At 42.1% G+C, this 21674-nt stretch overlaps 1 protein-coding gene across 1 annotated transcript in view; it reads left to right on the top strand.

Annotated features, from left to right (window-relative positions):
• The window catches only part of TFCP2L1 (transcription factor CP2 like 1), a 31830-nt gene extending 18534 nt beyond the window's left edge, over positions 1-13296 (top strand). The window contains exons 4-15 of the mRNA XM_064718815.1: positions 247-352; positions 600-706; positions 1290-1442; positions 2315-2425; positions 4156-4247; positions 5590-5638; positions 5735-5828; positions 6690-6780; positions 7361-7461; positions 8433-8575; positions 10959-11010; positions 11449-13296. Of these exons, the coding sequence (XP_064574885.1) occupies positions 247-352; positions 600-706; positions 1290-1442; positions 2315-2425; positions 4156-4247; positions 5590-5638; positions 5735-5828; positions 6690-6780; positions 7361-7461; positions 8433-8575; positions 10959-11010; positions 11449-11486 (1137 nt within the window). The 3' untranslated portion in view covers positions 11487-13296. The remainder of the gene's footprint in view (positions 1-246; positions 353-599; positions 707-1289; positions 1443-2314; positions 2426-4155; positions 4248-5589; positions 5639-5734; positions 5829-6689; positions 6781-7360; positions 7462-8432; positions 8576-10958; positions 11011-11448) is intronic.
• The last annotated feature ends 8378 nt before the right edge of the window (positions 13297-21674 follow it).

Below are 21674 nucleotides of genomic sequence, written 5' to 3'. Positions count from 1 at the left end.
CTGTACAGGGCTGTGTTACTCCTGTAAGATGTGCCCTGTGAAGGGGGAAGTGTGTTTCTCTCTCAGGGGTCCCTTAGGAATTTGATACCCATGATGATGGGTCTCTTAGGGGGACCCTTCTACTCTCCTCATCAATGGGGGTGAGAAGCATAACAGATCAGCTTTTGCTTCTACTCTGGAAAACCAAAGTCATCTTGAGAGAGGGTTCTGGATGCCATTGCTCATGCTGCTGTCTTTTTTTAACAGAGTATAATTCGTGTGGTTTTCCACGACCGCCGCCTGCAGTACACGGAGCATCAGCAGCTCGAGGGCTGGAGGTGGAGTCGGCCTGGGGACCGCATCCTTGATATAGGTGAGGCTATTTCATTGTGGCACCTCTGCTCTGCTGGGGACGTGAGTGGTGCATGCAGTGTTTGCATGAGTGTTTAGGTTTCCTAAGAATCCTGTATGTCTTTGGGAGGGAAGGAGATCTAGCGCTATAGGTCCCGAGTAGAGCTGTCTTTGATGGCTTCGCTTTCACATGCATGTTCTGATTGTATGGAAATGCTTTCTCTTCTTCAATTTAATATTTTTAAAATTTTAGGGGTTTTCTTCTACAGATATCCCGCTGTCAGTTGGTATCTTGGATCCCAGGGCTAGCCCAACCCAGCTGAACACTGTTGAATTTCTCTGGGATCCGTCAAAGAGGGCTTCAGCATTCATTCAGGTAAGAGATAAATCATATTTCTGTGCTAAATACAGTGGTTAGATATCTTTTAAAGACCTGGGGAGACAAAATAGCCAGTACATGAACAATAGAGAAGAGTGGTAATGATAATTACTAACTTGTGATAATCATGTGTAATTAATTTGTAGGATACTCGCTAAATCAATTCACTGGCTACTTGTTAATGTTGGAGTACTACCTGCTACTGCCAGGATTTTCTTTAAAAAAGTACTCAGACACTGGTGTTGCTTTCTAAGCATAGGTTTTATTTTGAGAAAACTGTTCATAACCTGTTTTCCTTGCTTTCCTCTTTCATGACTGTTTCTCATTCTGAGCATCAACAATCTGTTTTTAATCTAAATGAGGGATTTACTTAAAGGGTGCTTTTCCTGATGCCCTGTTTCTTTCTGAACTGCTTGTTCTGATTATTTTGTCAAAAGGAACAGAAATGAAAACATACAAGCTCTTCTGCCTCTTAGGTTTTTGTGAGGAGCCAAAACCTCATGTTCAGGCAGTATCTGAAATTCAGATGAGCACAGGTTCCAGCTGTCTCCAGAGATGAGCACAGTTTCTGTTTTGCCAGGTACATTGCATCAGCACAGAGTTTACTCCACGGAAACATGGAGGAGAGAAGGGGGTGCCCTTCCGGGTGCAAATCGACACCTTTAAGCAGAATGAAAATGGTGAATACACAGAACACTTGCATTCTGCAAGCTGCCAGATCAAAGTGTTCAAGGTATGAGGTAGTTTCGGCTTTGTCATCAACTAGATTAAGGCACAGGAACATGCAAAGATTTCAGGTGGTATAGGAGTGATGCAAATATTGACGTAAAAGAACAGACTTTTAACTGGATATGCTTAAGATCTTAAACAGGACTCCTGTGCACATGTTGCTATAAACACTGACCTACACAGTAATTCTAGTTGAAATGTTACACCAAGACTTGTGCCAGTCTGTTGCACCTCAAACACTACAAAAATACTGACATATTTGGGGTATCCAGTGTGTTTTGATGCTCCTAGGCAATCAAGGCATTAGGGCATCTTCAGTTTCTTTTTTGAGCTTTCCATGAACAATAAAATTTTATTGTGGAGATCTTAAATACCTTTTTGCTGTTGTTGGTGCACAGTTTGTCTCTGTGGTACCTGGAGGAGAAAAAGGTTCAGAGAACAAGCATCTGTGAAGCTCCTAATCCAGGCATGGCAGACCTATAGCTACTTAACCACAAACTCTCCATAGGCCTGTTTGCTCAAGGGATCTGCTGCTCCAGTTTGTTCCTGTGAGCAGTGTCTTTCCTGTTTCTGGAAAGATGCTACAAATGCCAGTTGAGGTGCATAACTTATGGACTGAAGTAGTTGGAATCACATCTCGGGGCTGTGGTCAGTCTATTTCAGAATTGCAATAGGCATCAGTGGTGGATGTACAGAAACAGTAGGGATGCTTGATTAATTCTTTTGTCTAGAAAATGCAGATCTGATCTTGTTTCATATGTAGAATGCATGTAAATCTTAAGGAGGCTTTTGTGAACAGATTAGATAAATCTGTTGGCCTCTGTCTCCAAACTAGTAATGCTTGGCATAAGGGAGAGCCTGTGCTTGTACTTATAGCCTAAAGGAGCAGACAGAAAACAGAAGACTGACAGGGAAAAAATGGAAAAGAAGACCACCCAAGAGAAGGAGAAGTATCAGCCTTCCTATGAGACAACTATTCTCACAGAGGTAAAGTGTTTTAGACACATCATACTACATCATGTTGGGAGATAAATTTAAAAGAAAACAGCATCTGAGCCCTGGAGATTGTCTTGTGGAGACATGTGTGCTCAGATCTGAGTGAAACTGAGAGTGAAGCAAAATTATAAAATGACTCACTGCTGAGATTTGTGAAAGGTGCCAAAGTTTGTCTTGGGGTATAAACTATAACCCTTAGAAGCCTGGCTTAAAAAAAACACCAAAACAACAACTTTCTCAGTTTTCACCACTGTGCTCCTGGGCACTTGTCATGGCCCTCAGGTGCCCATTGTATGAAAATACAGTTGTCTGTATTTTTTTCAGAACTGCTTGGCAAAAGCTCATGTTGAAGATGGGACACTCGAGCAGATGAATAGGCTGTCTGATTAAATTATTAATCTGTTTTTCTGTGAGTGTGCCTATGAAGCTGTTGTTACATGCAAGATTTTGGGTTGTACTCTAGGAATATCTTGTCTTATGTTCTGATGCATCTGGTGTAGCGTTGTGTGTGTTTCTGCCCCTCCCTGTCATTACTAAGATGTTTGTATAAACTTACCATGGGCTGTAGAATTAGTCTAATTAGAATTAGCAACAGGACTCAAGATATTTAAAAGTGTTGTTCAGTCTCCCTATGGGAATGACTTGTTATTTGATTGAGTTCTTCTTTTTTTGGAGGGGCTTGCTGGACTTCCAAAAATGATGTTAATTATTCTTAATTTAAATCAACTTCCTATTTGTGAGATCCAATCTCTCCCACTCCATTTTCCTCATGTTGCCAGGAGCAACCAGCATGTTTTCTGATTGACAGACCTAATTCTACTGAGTTGGCAGATCCCAGACTCTCCCTGTGAGCTCTGATGCACTTTGACATATTGCGTGGGGAAATGTGGGTTGCCAAAGAGTTAAATATTTGCCAGTGCTTGCGGAGATTATAAAACATTTGCTAGTGTTTGTGGAGATGATAAAGCTCCAAAGCTACACTTGCTGCCTTTTCATCATTGCAAACAAGGCCACTACAGAGCATTTTCTTGAGCTCTTGGTGGTGGGGGGTTCAACAGGGCTAGATTTCTCCTGCTGATTACTGTGGCTTAAATTCAGGACAGAGTCACCAATTCTAGCTGGGTTACTCTGGTTTTATACTACTGTCATGGAATGTGGAGTCTGACCTATACTTGTGAAGGCTTTTAGTAGCTTTGTGTCTGTCTGTCTTTCTTAAATTTTCTCCACTTAGTACCCATTTATGTCTGGAGCTGTTTGGCTAATAGCCAGAGGTTTCAGCAGGCTGGTTCAGATTCTGCTCTTTTGCTGGTATAAACCTGAAGCAATGCCACAGGAGCATTTTTGTCACTCTTGCCTGGATTTAATTAGGGATTTATAATTGAGACCAGGGGTATTTCTGTATCATTGCTGCCTTCAGTCTGAGTTGACTTACTGGTGTTGCTCTGACTTACAGCTGTGCACGCTTTGGCCCAGTGTTATTTGGGGACAGGCTTTGTGAAATGGGAGAAAGAAATGTGGAATGCACAACTGGAATCAATCTTGGCCCCCTGACAGCCCACTTGGAGAGCAGTGTAGAAAATCCATGGCCTGTCTCCTCCTCCCAGCAGGAGTGATGAGCTGAAGCTAGTGGCGTGGCAACAGCATGAATGTGGTATTAGAGGAGAATCAAATCCTTTATTTCCATCCTTATGAAAGTTTCCCCACTGCCTTTCTTCCAACAGTGCTCTCCCTGGCCAGATGTGCCTTATCAAATGAACAATGCTCCATCTCCAAGCTACAACAGTTCTCCCAACAGCTTCAACCTCGGAGATGGGTATGTAACAAATACATGCATTATCTTCCCTCTTGATATGGTAGCCTTTGTGTGTTTGTGCATTTCTTACCCTGCAAGATGATGTTAAGGACCTCCCCCCTTTCTGGCAAGCAGAAAGTATTTTCCCAAAGCCTTTAAGACCTTCCATCCAGGAATTCCCTGTAGTGCAGAGTACTGTTTGTACATGTTTATGTGGTGGCTGGAAGGGGAGCATCAGAGGGCCTCAGGCAACCCCTGGTGAGAACACACCATGCCCTGTACCACCAACCCCAGTATCTTCTCACAAGTGTGTAAAGGCTTTCAGCACCTCTTCAGAGTAGGTGTTTCTTCCTTAATTTCTGTCTTGAGGTAGTTTGGGGTGCTGAATTCCTGGGTGAATGACACATAAAGAAATCCTGTTTGGGGCAAAACAGCCTGGCTTTTGAGATGCCTTTTCAGAACAAAGGGCTAATGAAGATATGTTTAATTCATTAAATAGCCATCATAATGAGACAGCTCTAGTGATTCTGAAATGCTGAAGATGGTAACTGGTATCAGAAAGGTACAGAAGTGTCCCTCAGTACTTATCAGTCCTCCCTGCTACATACTTCCCCTTAGGAATTTGGTATAGGCTTTTACTTTTGGTAGGACTCTGCCATCTTACTGCCTTCCCACACAACTTAATTACCATGTTGTATTCATCCATGTTGTATCACTAATTTTCAATGAATCCCCTCAGACTATGAAAAAGAACAAACACTGAAATTACAAAATTTTGTGTTAGTAGAGAGATCTGCTGAGTATTTTTTGCCTTTGGCAAAATCTCTGATATGTTTAGGAGTCCTGTCTGTGTTTAGGAGAATTTACTAGAAATGTGGTTTTGCATGATTTATGCCACTTGACTATGTTTAAGATAACACCAGGGTTGAATTATAAGATCCTTTATTCAATTTTTTAAAAGAATTATTATTAGACAATGGATTTAGTTAGGATATTTCTGGCTCATAGAAATTTCAAATTCAGCCACCCTGTAGGTTACGATTTTCTTGCTTAGGTGATGTCACATTAGTGAGTCAACCGTATGGAAAAGCTTGATTGAGGTCAGTAAACCTGAGGTTTTTCTCTCAGTTTTGAGGAGAGCCTCAACTGACCAAAAAAAGACTCAGGTAGAGAGTGTTTTTTTAAAATTCTTGTACCAAATTTTGAACACTTTTTAAAGATCTGATAGACAAAAAAAAGCCAAGTTGGATGTAACTTGTGAAAATTGAGTCAAATAGAGGAGGGGGAAGAGGATGGACACTGCAATGTAAAACTTAAAATAATGTGTTTTTTTTCTCTTCCAACTTTATATAATTTCTTTTAGCAACAGTTCTCCAACCCACCAAATGGAGCTCCTGCCTCCCACCAATGATGTAAGTACTTGAGATCATGTTAATGTGGTGCTTTTCTCTTTTAGGACACTGGTGAACAGTTCATTTCAAGACCTTCTTATTCTTTTTGCAATGTAGCATCTCCTTCCTTCTGCTTCTATTCAAGATGCCCAGCAGTGGCTTCATCGTAATAGGTTCTCTCCATTCTGTAGACTCTTCTCAAGTTTTTCGGGTGAGTTTAAACAGTCCAAATATTCTGGTTTTTTTCTCCTCTGTAAGTGCAGCTCATGTAGCATCTGCTGCTGGCCACATTTGATGGGATCCTTGGTCTGATCCAGTGTGGTTGTTCTTTGGTTCTTAGATTAGTTACCAGTTATCAAAACTGTTTGTAGACCTACAGAGTAAGTAAAAATGGAAGGAAATAAGTTAAGATGGAAGGGACTTTGTAAGTTCAGGAAGTGCAACTTCAAAGCAAGTCCAGGGCCTTGTGCAGTTGCCTTTGAACATCTCCAAGGCTGGAAATTGCACAGTGTCTCTAAACTTCTTCAAATACTTAACTATTCTGACAGTGAAAATGTTTATTCTTATGTCTAGTCAGCACTTCATCTTCTGTCTGCTGCCTCCCATCCTGTCCATGTGCATATTTAAGAAGCATCTGGCACCTTCACTGTGCCCTCCATTCAGTAGTTGTACACACCAGTAAGGTGGTGGAAGGGGCAGCTGTTAGAGGTGTTGAAACCATGAGGAGACTCTCTCTGGCTTGCAGCACGATGAAATAACTCAGTGAATGTGACAGTTACAGAAGACCAGGTCATTTAATGGCCAGTGTGAAATATCTGGCTTGTTTATAAGTTGGCTGGAATATTTTCCAATGCAGCACTGTTCTTTTGGCAGCTTCCAGCTTTCAGTTCCACAGTGATTGATTTAAAGTGCACACCTCTCTGAATTTGCAACTTCTCTATATAAATCGATCTGGTTTAGCTTTGTGGATTCTCTATGCCCTCTACCCCTGCCCTTTTCTGCTGCCCATACATACTATTTGGAAGCTGAGATTTGCTTAACTTCTGAAGAAAAATCAATTTGAAATATGTAGGTGCCGACTTACTGAAGATGTCCAAAGAAGATTTTGTTCAAATCTGTGGGCCTGCTGATGGAATTCGGCTCTTTAATGCAATTAAAGGAAGGTTTGTACTGTTTCCTTCCTATTTTTTTATGATCCCTTGATAATTTCAGTGTTAACTAGAAGTTAATCTTGGAGTTGTAGCATTTAAATTTCCTTTTAATACTTCAGAGAGGTTCTCTCAGGGACTGGAGATCACAATGATATTCAAATCCAAGCACAGCTCAGAAATGTTGCCAAAACAAAGCAACATAATGTAGATCTCTAGTGGTTTATTTGCTACCAGCTGATAGCTTGCATCCATTTCATGAGATACACAGCCTACACTACCCTATGCTGCTCATAAATTCTACAGCTGAGCAGGATTTAACTCAGTAGAGGCAGGTATGATGAACTGCTTAGCAAGTGCTGTAAACTGTTCTTACCTGATGTTGAAAAGATTAAGATGCTCTGCATCACCTCCCAGGAGTCTCTTGCTAGACATCCTAGGCTGTCTAGTCACCAGCATCAAGACTATCCCTTAGTTTGTTACTTATGCACGGCATGAATGATTCCATCTCTTATTGTCTGATAGCTGACTTGGAACTTCCAGATCTATTTCAGATCTACTTGGTAACTTACTACTGTCTTTGATTAATCCATAGAAATGTGAGGCCCAAGATGACAATTTATGTCTGTCAAGAACCAGAGCAAAACAGGTCTCATCTCCACCAAAAACGAGAAAATGGAGATGGCAGTCTTTGTGGTAAGTTCTTATGGATGGATTTTGTTAAACACTTACCTGGTAAGAATGCTGCTTTCTGCCTGAGCTCCTGTGCAGGACAGCTTGGTGTCCTTAGTGTTTGAAGGGATCCTTTTTATCCCAGTTTTGCCACTTTGGTTGTGGTTTCACAGCTACAGATTCCAAATGACACTGTCTGCCTGGGGGACAGACTCAGCTTACAAATTATCTGCAGAATGCCACAGCAAAATCTCTATTCAGTTCTTAGTAGGCACAACAGCATTAAAAACCACCCTTCCATCCACAATTTGCTTTAGATTATGTCTTCTTGTTTGAAAAAATTCAGGGAAATTAAAAGTGAGTATGTCTTAAAGTAATGTTATAATTCTTGAAAGTTCAAAGCTTTTGGGAATTTTTCATCCCTCATGACACAATGTGCAATCAAATGAGAACAAAGATTATCCTTAAATCTTGCATTTAGTAATAAACAGGCACAGCTTTCCTACCTGGTAGCTATAATTTGGATTTCTAAAGCAATACTGTCATCCATGGTGTTACCTTTTACATTGTATGTTTTAGTTTGTGCCTATGGAATCAGTGAATGGTGTCTAATAAAACACTGCTTTTGTGTCACACAGCATGTGTTTTACTATTTGATTGAATTATTTTTTTTTTAAACTTCAATAATCAGTAAAAAAAGATTATCTAAAAATATAAGCAGCTTTATGAGAAGGCTGTTTTAGTGCCTCATGATGTAAGTTGTAATTAGTCCCCATGTTTTCCTCTGGGTAAAAGTGATGTTTTAATTGCCTGCTGCATAGGAATAGTGGGTATTTTTCTGCAAATCATCAAGTCAGATATTTGGAGGATGCTTTAAAATACTAAACTTGTTTATTCCACTTGAACCTTCATCTTAAACCCATTTGGTTGTTGATGCTGAGTGTCTTGGTGCCATCTGTATTTGCTATTCTGTAGCTGCTTTCCACTTGTTGCAGTGTACCACGCAATCTTCTTGGAGGAGCTGACCACGCTGGAGTTGCTGGAGAAGATTGCGAACCTGTACAGCATTTCTCCACAGCAGATCAACCGCATCTACCGGCAGGGACCCACGGGCATCCACGTCCTAGTGAGCAATGAGGTGAGGGGCTGAGGGCTGCAGCTTGGTCAGGGGTGCAACACTTGTCTGACTTCTTGGAGTTAGAATGAACTTTCAAATTATGGAATGCTTTTTCAAGGGAGAACTGTAAAGCCGTTAATCCCACCAAGTTAAAGTAGCGAATCAGCATGCACAACACTGATTTTGGTGTGGTTTCAAGACCTTTGCTTTGTAAAAGATGTTGGGGTTTTTGTTTGCTTTTTTAAAGTAAAAAAAACAAACTAAATTGGTCATTTATTGCGCTCTACCTGAAAAGAGGTTGTGGCAGTGTGGGGCTCTGTCTCTGCTCCCAAATAACAAGTATCAGGATGAGAGGAAATGGCCTCAAGTTGTACCAGGGAAAGTTTAGATTGGGTATTAGGAAAAAATTGTTAATTGAAAGGGTTACCAAGCATTGGAGCAGGCTGATCAGGGAAGTGGTTGAGTTACCATCCCTGGAGGTGTTTAAAAGTTGTGTAGCTGTGGCACTTGTGGATGTGGTTTAGAGTTGGACTTGCTAGTGCCAGGTCAATGTTTGTGCATGGTGATCTTAGAGGTTTTTTCCAACCTAAATGATTCTATGAATTTCTTTTCATTTTGGCTACTTACACACATTTTTTTAAGTAAGGATCTAAAGAACTTTCAAAATTAAATAGGTAAGTTGCCCAAAGAAGGTAAGTTTTAAAATCTGTAGGGCAATTAGTTTTACATCTTGGCCCATGTTTCCAGGCACTGGGTCTATCACTATATGCATACTATAATTTATGGACCTCTGATACTGTTTGTGTCCCATTATATGATGCCTTAATTTAGTCCATTCCATTAACTTACAGGTTAATAGTGAATTGCCCTTCTTCCTCTTTTTCCTCTACTAAATTACTCATTCATGCACCAGAGTCACTTAAGGAGCTTCATTTAAAGAAGCATTGTTAAAACAAATGAAGCAGAGCATAGGTCTCAACTGGAGCCTAAATGGAAGGCTGTAATGCTTATTCCTGAAGTCTCCTTGCTATTCCAGCCTGATTAAATCTGAAACTTCAGTGCTTTATGGATGCAAAGTGCTTGGAGGCAGCTCTTGGTAGGGGAATTGCATGAACCAGCCTGGGTATAAGGCTTTAAGTATTTGCTTAAGTCAATTATTAACAAGTTCTATTGCTTTTCTAATATTTTTTTCTTGTTCTAGTACTACAGTGGCAAGAGTGTGGCACTCTGTGAATGTACTTCATGCATCATTAGGCAAAGACACACAAACTGGCCAGAGAAGCCTGATTTGGAGGAGTAGGGGCTGGATGTTAAATCCAAAAGAGTATAGGGAGATCAGTCCAAGTTGAAAAGGGTGTTTTGATGTGAGAATTTACAGCTGAAAAATGCACTTCTTGAATGATACTCAGTAGCTAGGAGAAGGCTTTTTCACAAGGCTGGATTTCATTAACTGATCAGAGAGGTTCAGGTCACACCTCCCTTCTCTGGAATTGTGTCCAGCATTTGCCTCAACTGTATGAGACACATCCTGAAGGTAATTTACCTCTTCTGTCCCACATAACTACTCTAAGATGGGAGGAAGCATTGACTAAGGATGAGGCTTAAATGGGCTTTTCATATCGCAACTGAAATAATCTTTATCTCCTTATTTAAGGCTGTCACTAGAATCTGCACCTCTTCTGAAAATCTAGGTGCCTCTCATGAATAGCTCAATAGCTTTAGGTTCTGGTCTTTCTTCCCATGATTTGCCTTGCTTCTTATAACAGTTTCATTACAATTCTTCTTCCTTGACAAAATACAAAAAGGTAAAGGAATCCTGCAAGCACAGCACCTGTACTTAATGTCTGATCAAAATAGTTGGATGCTGCTGAGGTGGCTTTTCAGTAGCAATTCCTTTATTCAGCAGGGAGTCCATTTCTTGGGGTTTACCATTTCCAGGTTTTCATTAAATGCTGATGTAAGTTTAGCTGAGCTCCATAGTTTAGCTGAATATATAATTACCACTGTTGGATTTTTAGGAAAGGGACTACCTTAATCCTATCTAAACTAGTACAGCTTCACTGAACACAGCAAAGGGTGTGATCTTTAATAAAATATTTGGAGTGGTAAAGGAACCTTCAGGATCAAGAGCTGCAAAGAGGATGGTAAAATGCTGAATAAGCTAGATCAGTTTCAGGCAAGCACATTTAGTGTGAGCTTCCCTTAAACACAGTAGCCATTGCAAGGACCTTATTGATCAGTCATGTACATTAATAATCTCATGGGCAGGGTTACTCAGGACTGGGCAGGATTAGACACCAAATGCTGTTTAATACCTCTCCTCTAAGTCTGTACTGGCTCTGAAAGAATTGTGAATTTAATTGCTAAAAATGTATTGTGTTGGCTTTTTCCTTCTGCCCTTCAGATGGTGCAAAACTTCCAAGACGAGTCCTGTTTTGTTATCAGTACATTGAAAGGTGTGTATTCCTGCTGCTGTTACCTGTTTCTCTAAAGATAATTCCTCCTTTCAATTGCGCTAAATGTTATCACAAACTCACTGCTGTTATCCTGAAAAGATAAGTAATCTAATCTAGTATAAGTCAAGCTGTTGAGTACACTATGATAGACTGATCAATGCTTTACTTTCAGTTACACTGCTACAAAAATTCCATAAATGCATTGACACCACTGACATAAATGAGCAGGAAGCCTTTGAGTAAAACAATAAAATATGATAGTATGTAGGAGTTTTTAATGTAAATTATTTGACTGAGCTGTTCAACATTGGTTTTCATGAGTGGATTTTGAAACAAGTGTAGGAACTATTGCAAACTACCTAGAAAGAAAATTTCAAGTTCTGTATCTCTGGTGTTTCTTTAAAGCAATGAAAACATGTTTTGCATTTCTTTTTATAGCTGAGAGCAATGATGGCTACCACATCATTTTAAAATGACCGTGCTGCACAGAGAGACTTTAACGGCCTAAAACTTAGTGCCTCACTGAGATTGCTACAACCTAGACTGGAAACACGAAGAACCTTCTGGATAAATGCTCCTGTGAACTAAGAATTACCAAACAGCTTAAGAAAAAACTTGCTTTTACAGATAGAAATTTTTGGTGGTGTGTGATTTTGGTGGGTTTGGTTTTTTTTGTTTGTTTGGTTTCATTTTTGTTTTGGTTCTTTTGTTTTTTTTAAGCTGGAGCTGAGAACATCCTCAAAGCTTGTACATGTTTTTTCCTCCCTCCCTTCCTCTTCAGTCTTGAAAATTGTAGAGGTTTCTGCTTATTACTTAGAAACATCTGCCATGTACTAAAGGGAAATGAAAGATAAACAAATCCCAATTCTCTTCACCCCTCATGTTCAGGTGAATTGATTTACTTACAGTTCTGAGTGCTCTCTTGCTTTCGACACACACCCTGATGCTGATGGATGTGGACTCCCCAGGGTTCCTCTTGTACTCTTTGAGGTGGAAGGCTTGGGGCTACTCCCAGAACAGATTGGGCAGTGCAGAGGATGGGTTTGGTGCCCACCCTTCACTGAAGTGTCAGCTCTGGAAGCCCCCCACACTTTGCTGTTCTGCACCTGCAGGTGTGCTCCAAGTCCAGAGACCCTGGTCCCTCCTGACAGAGCTCCTGTAGTACTGATCCAGCAGAGCAGTTCTGGGGGGTTCAGTGCAGGACAGACAACTTGTGGTGAGCAGTTGAGTACCTTATTATCTGTGGCTTAAGAGTAGTCTCCTTGAATGGAGCATATGAAGATTTTCTGAGGAACTCTTTTGAGCATTGGAAGCTATAGTGCTCGTGACAAATTCATACTATGGATTTATTCTACTCTACAAATTAGTGATTAACTGCTATCTTTACTGTAACTGGGAATTAGAAGTTATAATCTTAATGGATTTTCATCCTGTTACTGAAGTAAAACTGTTTTGATCAAGACCAGGTAACAGATCATCTTAGTTGCTGCTTCCTATATTCTTGCTCTTTCACCTTTGACCTCTGTTTCCCATATCTGTAACTGTGATCAGCTCCACTCTCCCTTGGTCTTTTGGGACTCCATCCAAGCTCCATTGACCTAAAAAGGTGGCTTCTGCTGAAGTCAAAGGCAAACTGCATTGCACCTTTCTTGCATGGATGAAAGCATTTCACATTTGACAGCTAACTAATGTGGCTGTTTCCCCAAACTGAGTGTCCATATACCATCAAAATCTGATTCTTGAACATTTCATTTAATTTCATCCTGAACTGACATGGAAAGCTGAAATACCAAACATTTTCCTGGAATGGAAATTTTTGAAAAAATGAGAAATTGTCAACTGGAAAACACTGAATAAAATGTTCCAGCCTTTTGAAATGGAAACATTTAATTAAATCCATTTGGCCCTTAAAGCAGCATCAGTTTGAGCTACTGTTGCAGCCCTCAGAAATTGTCATTCGAGTGCCTTGTGCGCCATGTCTCCCTTGGGGCTGAGCTCTTTGGCTGAATCACAGATCCCATGATGCTCCTACCCTGGGTTAGTCAAACAGGGAATGCGTCATGAGGGCTGGAGAGGTGCCCAGGGAGAGAGGGGGCCGCGGAGCCCTTGAGTTACAGCTCCCAGCTGACACTGGAGGAATTCGGACAGACACGGACTGATATCTCTCTGACAAAAGTTATGTGTTTCAAGTGTTCCCAACAGAAATAAACAGCAAAATATTGAGAAAAGCAACCTTTTTTTCATTAAAGCATCAAGTTTTGCGCAAAAAACCCCACCCATCTCCACTGATTTTTTTTTTTTTTTTAAACACTGAAAATAATACTAGAATAGAAAACTTGTGTTACAATGGGAAAGCCTTCAGCCAACTCAGCTAATTGAGCAGCAATGCCTCCTTAGGCACGATCTTGCTCAACTGTGACTGTCATGGATGCTCCATGAATTGTAGGCATGCAAAAAGGATGTTTAGGCTTTGGGATGTGGCGGTTCCCCCTTCTGTAATGAAGAAATTGAGGCTTCTTGGTTGAGAACCAAGCTGTGTGGGCAAGGAGGAGCTCCTGGCCATGGAATCCAGGTTGTGGCCAAACACAGCTGCCTTCCAAAACAGTGAATGAATTCCAGATGCCTTTGTGAGCAGGTGGGACAAGTGTGCCCTTGTGCACCAGGAGCTGCTTGATTTATTTTCTAGAAGATGCTTTGGAAGATGGATGTTGGCTGTGGTTTTTCATGCTGCTCTGTAATACTGACTGTCATGGGCATGCAGCTCAGGTGAATCTGACCTTGTGCGAAGGGTTCTAAATAGACCTTGAATTTGCCAGGAGTGTAGCCTGTGTCATATCCTATCCACTTGGATGTGATAGCCCTCTAACTGAGGGGACACAGCAATACTGATACAGTAGAGTGAAGGCAGGATAGAGGTGGCTTTGCTGCCAGAGTTAGGGACTGAGAGCTGTTTTTGTTATAAAATGTCTAACTTCCTGATTTTTTTAAAAACTAACTCTTGCCTGTAAGGAATTATATGCCAGGGTCCTCATAGTGTTTCAATTGCACTTGCTTGATGAATTTTGAACAAAAAGAAGTCTCTTAGGGCCTTCCTGTATTTAGATTTTTTAAAATAAATAATTTTAGGATGAATTTGATATCTTGCTGTCATGCTCTAAAAGGATACACCAGAGTAAACAATCCCATAGCCTATGTATATTTTCCTATGGGTTGGCTCTGTGTGAGCCTGTTGTAAAGCTGTATGGCTTAGGGGTGTGTGTAATACCTATCCTTATTTGACAGAGTAGTTCTAGTCCTTGTTTAGCCTCTGTAGCCCCATCAGGAATTTGGAGGTTTGTGGTTAAGTAACATACACGTCCATGAAGGCACAGCATGGCTGGTTTGGTGTCCAGGAGACTGCTGAGTTACTTCAGCTTAGAATCACACACTGTCTTGAGTTGGAAGGGACCTGAAGGGTCACAGAGCCCAATGCCCTGGTCCTTACAGAAGTACCTAAAACTGATCTCTGTTACTATGAGCGTCATCCAGAGCAGCCCAGGGGCTCCTGGAACTCTGGCAGGCTTGGTGCCATGACCAGGGGCAAGGGAGGTCCCTGGCAGCCTGTCCCAGTGACCAGCCACCCTCCCAGTGAAGAACCTTCTCCAATGTCCAGTCTGAACTTGCCCTGATTCAGCTTCACTGCCTTCCCTTGCTTCTGCTGCTGGTCACCAGAGAGGGGACATCAGCACCTCCCTCCCCTGCTGCCCTTGAGGAAAGTGCAGAGGGATAAAGAGAGAAGGAAAGACTTGTCTCACCTGTGTGTCAGGTAATCCTTGACTGTCCTTGGATCTGCCATCCCTGGAGGGACTTGTTTGACTCGTTTGTGGAAGTGACAGCCTCCAGAAGGAAACTTTTGTTTCCTCAACAGTGGAGGAAGCACAAGTGTCTAGTCTGGGTTAGATATCTAAATTCTAGATAGGCTAAAGGCAAGGGAGGTGAGTAGCTCCCACTCATCTAAATAACATTTAGTTTTTTTACTAATTGCCTGTTACATTTATTTTTACTCTTTTTTTATAGTTGTTGCTTCTACTTCTTTCTTAAAAAGTAAGAAAACCTACTCAAAGTGATTTAACTGGAACTTCTTACAGCTATATGTGAAATTTGTGCAGCAGAACTTTATAAGGACTGGGGCTTAGGATAACAGTGAGTAACACTGTTTATCAAGCTGTCCAGCTCTTCAGTTGTATGTATGATGACAGCCACTATGTGTAGAAGGGCTTGCTGGGGATGAAAAGGCAGGATCATTATCTGATTAATACCAATATGACTCTAGCCAGTACTGCAGAGTATAAACTTTCATTCTTGTCGGATCTGTACTGTCTGTTTGAAATTTCATAAATTGTGGCATTTTCTCTATCAATGGAGTAAAATTACAGAGATCAATTAATATGACTCTGATGAGGTCTGGAAAACTCACAGTAATGCCCATGATACACACCTGCAGGGCAGGGAGAGGGCAAACGATCTGGTGATAAAATCTTGGCCATCTGATTAAGGTGGCAGGACTGGTGCTATTAAAATTAAAGCTCCTGTTCTTTCTGCTGGCCCTGCATGGTTAATTGGCTAAAGTAGAAATAATCATTCAATATGGAAAATACTGGAGTTCTCATTGTCTTAGTGTGAAATTTAATGGGCTGAAATTTCAAGACTTTGAGGTGGTAAAAGGATTCTTGCATTTGAGAAGCCCTGAATGGCACTCTCCTTATAATGTAACATATACATATATATGCATATATATATACATATATATCCACATACATACTGTACTGTATCAACACATATTTGTGCTGGGTACATGTGTTCTTTGGCTTTAACTGGTACTCTGCTTTGTTTAGTTGCAGTTCAGTGTAAAAGACTCTGGTTGATCAAGCTTCAAAACCCAGCCATTCCTTGGGTAGAAATGTAAAAGTCCATAGTAGCAACTAGGTGATTTGGACATGGTACACTTGGAGTGATGTAAGTTTGATAAATTTCTGCAATACAAATCCCAGGCCTTGGTGAAGATGAGCATATACTTTCACTAACACTGCAGTTCTACATTGCAGCTTCTGAAAATTAGTTAGAGTAACAGAAAAATAGATTGCCCAATGCTTAGTGAACTAGTAAGGCTACTCCATAAGCAGAACAACCATACGATGACTTTTCCTAGCTCAATGTTGTATTGCTTAAGCATTGGCTGTAATTCTAACAATCATCTGGTGGATGACTCAAATAGGTTTTTTTGTCTCTTATCTGTTGGGATTTTCTTTACTTTTCAAAGAAATGCTTATAGTCAGACTGTAGCTTCTCTTTCTCCTCCAGTTATGAAATGGTTTAACTTTATGCTAGTAATGGAAATATTTTCATTAGATTATAATCTCTTTGACAGCACAGGGTACTCAGAGTGGGGAGTGTTTGGCTTTGATCATCACTACTGTGGGTGAATATGAGAAGGCAGACTGGAGGTGTATCTAACATACTTGGCTCTCTCTAATAAATGGGTTAAGCTAGTGCCTAATTTTTTGTGCATTTTTGATTTGTACCTTTTTTTTTCCCATTCCCTCAAAAATCTGCTCCCTGGCAGGGGGTGCATTGGTGACCAGATGGTGTGCCCAACTTTTTAAAGTAGCCTGCTGTCCTGGTTTGCTTGGGGTGAGTGTTTATCTTTCAAAAGGGAGTTACCACTCTTCACTGACAGTGCAGCTGTTAGAGGCAGGCAGTGCTGGCCACAAAGCTGGCATGATGGGCAAGGGTGGGTGGAGGTGGGTCGATGGGAGGCTGAGGCGTACCAGTTGTGAGTAAATACTGCCACACTCTTCGTCTTTTCCTTTGTTGGTTTTTGGGGTTTTTTGTACATGAATAAATAATAAAAAAAGCATATTTTGCACTGGCTCTTGTACTGTTGTGCAGAAGAAATCTGTATCTAGAATCTGTGCTCCAGTCAAAATGCAAATAAATCTGTTTGTAAGAAGCACGCTTTGGTCTCTGGTTTATTTGGTGCGGTTGGGCACAGGAGCGCCTCGGCATCGGCTGCTGCTCAATGAGGGGCTGGGCACCACCTCGGGGTGAGGGGGAGCAGGGGGTGCAGAGTGCTGGGAAGAGCATGTTGGCTGCAGCCAAATGTCCTGCAGCGATTTCCTCGAGTTGGGACTGCCTCCATTTCCCCACAGCACAGCGCAGTGCCCAGCTCGTGTTTGATCCGGTCACGGCACGAGGAGAAGCCTCATCCCTGCAGGGCTGTGACCATAGGCATGTGCTTGACTGGGGGCACCAGCTGTGTCAGATGGCAGCTGGCTTTGGTCTTGCAGTGCTCAGAAGGCACAGCCATTTCAGACATCAGAGATGAGCAGAGTCCCTCCTGACGGCAATGCTCTGTCCCATTGAGCAGCTGTGAGGCACATGCCGGCAGTGAGGCTTGGACTGTGGAGCATTCACAGTGGTTTGGCTGGAAGAACTCCAGTATCCTCTAAGGTTTAAACCATAGATCTAGTAACTTACATAGTCAGGAAATTAGCAGATGTTCAGAGTCATTTTCCAGTCAGAGAAGATGGAGCCCAGTTTGGAGATAGTATACTCTTCCAGCAGCCAAACTTCATGTCAAGGCAAAGTAGTGAGAATGGCTGTACAACCAGTGTAAGGGTGCTCCTTAGTCTGAATTGACCTCAAGCCATTTCAGCTCCTTTCCTCTGCTGAAGAAGTATTTGAATCTCAAAATTAGAAAACACATCTTGGGCCTTGGGTGTGAATAGCAGTTCATATGCAAAGAATAAGGGCACAGACAATGTTCCTAGGTAGAGGTTCAAGAGAATTTAATATCTTTTCCTACCAGTGACTCACGTGTCCCTGAGAGGAGGAAAGGGACTGTCTACCCCAGTTTCTGTTAGCTTGAAATTCCTCTGGAGGCAGAAGTCCAGCCATCTGAGGCCTGGTACTGTATTCAGCTGCTCCATGCATGGTGAGGCAGCACTGTGTCCCACAGGACTCACTCAGCTTCAGTGCAGCTTCAAATCCACATCGGGGCAGCAAGAGGGGATTTGAGGGGATTTGGGTGGGTTGTTCCCTGAGGGCAGGATGCTGGTAGGCACTCCAGGGTCCAAGGCTGGCATCTGGGCTCTTCAGGGCTGGCTGGAGGGCGCAGAGTGTGGGGGGTCACTGGCAGCAAATCCTTGGTGCCTTGGTGGGTGTATGAGCCCTGCCTGCTGCAGGGGCCATCCCTGGGGCTCTTAGGAGCTGGGCATGAATCTCCCTGATCCTGCAAGGTGGGAGTGCCATGTGCATGGAGAGTTCCTACCAAACTCCACACACAGCTATCCCTCTCCTGTAAGCCTGGCCCATGTGCTGGCAAGGGTTGGTCAATGTGGAAAGGAACACCAGGAAGGTTTTTACCTAATACAAAGGGTTCAAGGACTGGGAAAGTGGTAATTCTGCACAATAGCATTTCTGTGGGAAACACATGTAAACAACTTCGAATAGATCCAGAAGTTAGCAGCAGCTATAGGACTGGACAGGAATTCTTAAGAGCTTTTAATGAGTGAGGAGAAACAAGACTTAGGACTGGAGCTGTTTAGTCAAAGCATTGACATAGTATCATCTAAATCCTCAACAGAAAGTAAACATTTTGAAATTAATTTTCTAATTCCCAAAACAATGCAGTCTTTCAGCTAGATTAGTCACAACTATAGAGCAGACAGGGAAATACCACCTGTCATACTCGTCCTGTAAAGAAGCTATATGCTTCCAGGCTTACCTGAGTAGGAAAGATTTGATCCTGCAATAAATTAAATTGCTGAAGGTTTTTTTAGTATATTACAGCAGAGGCTGGTTGTCCTGATCAAACTGGAGTTTCAGACAAGTGTTGACTCCACTGCTCCCCAGAGATGTGTGGCCCAGGGAGGCAGGACTGTCTCATCCTATCCCATCCTAAATCTTCTATTTTTGGCTGTTGCAATCAGTGCCACTGTCCATTTTGCTGTCTAGAAAAGCCTCAGTTCTGATTTATCTGATATTAAGTAATAAGCAAGTATGATGCAGCTGGAAAAAAGTTTGATTAGCAAGAATCCAAAATTAGCTGAGCACATTAGTGCACTGAGAAATAGTTTTTCCAGTGACAATTTAAATGCTGAAGACTTTGATGTAGAGAAGAGACGTGCTAGAAATATTATGTTGGATACACTTAAAAAAAAAAAAAAAGCAATGTGAGAGGAATTCCTCCTTGAAAATATTTTCAAAGCCTACTATCTCCCAGAAGAAAGTTCCTGGATGGGCTGGCACCACTTGGGGAATTAAGATCTCCATGACAACACCTAATGGCTTAACCTGTGGTAGTAAAATAAGGGAAAAGTTAAGTTAAAAGGTGAGCCCATGACTCAGTGCAGGTAGGAAATCCTGGCTGAGGGTGCATGGCCAGAGCAAACCCAGCACAAAGGCTTGGAGGCCACATGCATTGAGCCAAGGGTGCTCAGCTGTCCTGAGGACAAAAACATCGGCCCAGACAAAATCATTCCAGAGCAGCCCACAGTTTCCCTTTTCCATCAGATTCACCTCATTTCACAGCAGTGCCTACGAGGCCACAACTCTTGTTCCTCTAGCAGCCATAGTTATTTACTGCCACATGCATGGCTTGAAAGAAATGAAGAAAGAAATGTATCCCCAAAAGAAAATGTGGGGATAATTTTGGTGATTGTTGAAGTGATTACTGGGGGAAGAAAGGAAGAGACATTCTTTTTTTTATAAAGCTTTGGCTCCCTTTTGGTCCTTCCAGCCCTTGCCAATGTTTGCACTTTTCAATTCTCCAACAGTTGATTTTTTGATCCAGTTATGGTGATGGTTTGGTCACTGCTGGCCAGCTACACAAGCAAAGTAATTGAGAAAATGAACCTTTGGATTCTTGGAGACTCCCACTTTAAAACAATGAAACCATTTTTTCTCTCTCATGAACATCTGTCATCTTTCAGGCTCCCATGCCCACAGGTGATAACTCTGTGTCTCCTTCTGTGAAAATGTCCTTAAAATTATATTTTTGTGCAAAGCATCTGAGCCCCAGTGGTGCAAAGAGCATGACCAAGAGCCCAAACTCAGACCCTGGGCCAAAGAGATGGATGAGATAATAAGGGTTTAGGGCTGTGGAGAAAAACTAGCATGACACTTGCTTATAAAATTAAATTCTTATGACATTACAGTGCTGTGAAACTCAGAAACCCCCAAACCACCAGACTCTTGGTACATTCCTGACGGGTGGCCACCACTCTTGGTTGAAAAAATATGGGAAATGTGGGGAGGTGATTTCAGGTTTGAGAAGGGAATAAATAAAAGACATATACATTTTAAAAAAGGAATTCCATTCTATACACCCACAAAGCACAGGAAGAATGGTAAGAATTTAAATACCACGGCAGCACTCTGCCACGTGTTTTCTCTGCAGTGTCTGATTTTTAGCTTAATTCTTCCTGTGGAGATTTATAGCTGAAGTGTGGGTCAGACATTAGGTAAAACATTAACAGGCCATTTTGATAGTCAGGAGTACAAGACACTAAGCCCCATCCCAGCAGAGTGTCACAGCCGGGGTCCTTCTTCAGGTGTTTCCTTGTCACCTTAGCTGGGTGCCAGGTGGGTGGAGGGCAAGGAAGCTGACAAGGAGGTGTTGGGGAAGGAATTGATGGCCCTTAATTAAGAGTGACACTTTTTCACCCACATTTGACTTTTTAGGTGGTCTTCCAGGGAAGCCAGGGCTGAAAATACCCTTTTTGCTATAGCTGGGAGGATATCCTGGGAGGTGCAGATGAGCCAGCAGGTGTTCCTGGGAGTTTTGATTTCCCAAACTGGCCCACGGTGGGGTCAGCATTACTAGCTTGGACACAAGGAGCCCTCCCTGCACCTGCTCAGGAGACCTGGCTTTATAAACCACATCCTTCCCTCCTTTGGTGGTGGAGTTGGGGGCAGAGCAGGGGTGGTATCTCAGGTGAGTGGTTAAAATATTTTATTATTAAAATAAATTTAAATTTAAAAATTTATGTGGGTCATAAATTTTAAAGTCATTATTGTGGGTCTTTAGTTTAAAGCCATTATCCCTTGTCCCATTTCATAAGTTTTGCTAAAATGTTTGCCCTTTGAGTATGGAAAGCTGCAATAAAGCTCCCTAAGTGTCTGTACCAGGTCCCACAGCATGAAAATCCCTAATGCTTTCCCCACCCTTGCAGTATTTTCCCCTCTTCTCTCTTTGTCTCTCATTTCATCAGGGACTGGCAGTGCATGGTTCATGCCAGCTGTGATACAAGGTTTTGCTGTTAAATGAAGCTATGGCATAGTCTGGAGAAGTTTTGTGATGGGAGCAACTGGTGATGGTTTTTTAGTGAGTGGTGCTCCATTGTTCCTTCTGCTGTGTTCCTTAAGGGCCTGTGTGACTCCAGGTTTTGCCTTTCTGGGTGTGTAAATGAGACAAATCCTGAGCAATTCAGAGCAAAACTCATCACATCTCAGCTGTCCAGGCCATAAAAATGGTCAAGTCACTTTCTGTCCCCAGACTCTAGGGCCAAACCTTGGTACAGCCAGCAGCATCCCCTGCAGCTGTGACCTGCGCTGATCCCTCCTGCTGGGGCTCACACCTCCCTCACCTGGGGCTGCTCAAGGAATTGCCAGCCCAGGGCTGG

The sequence above is a fragment of the Zonotrichia leucophrys genome, chromosome 7 (genome assembly GCF_028769735.1).
Source record: "Zonotrichia leucophrys gambelii isolate GWCS_2022_RI chromosome 7, RI_Zleu_2.0, whole genome shotgun sequence".
Taxonomy (NCBI): Eukaryota; Metazoa; Chordata; class Aves; order Passeriformes; family Passerellidae; genus Zonotrichia; species Zonotrichia leucophrys.
Note: the sequence above shows the minus strand (reverse complement) of the source record. Positions and strands in the feature narration are given on the sequence as shown.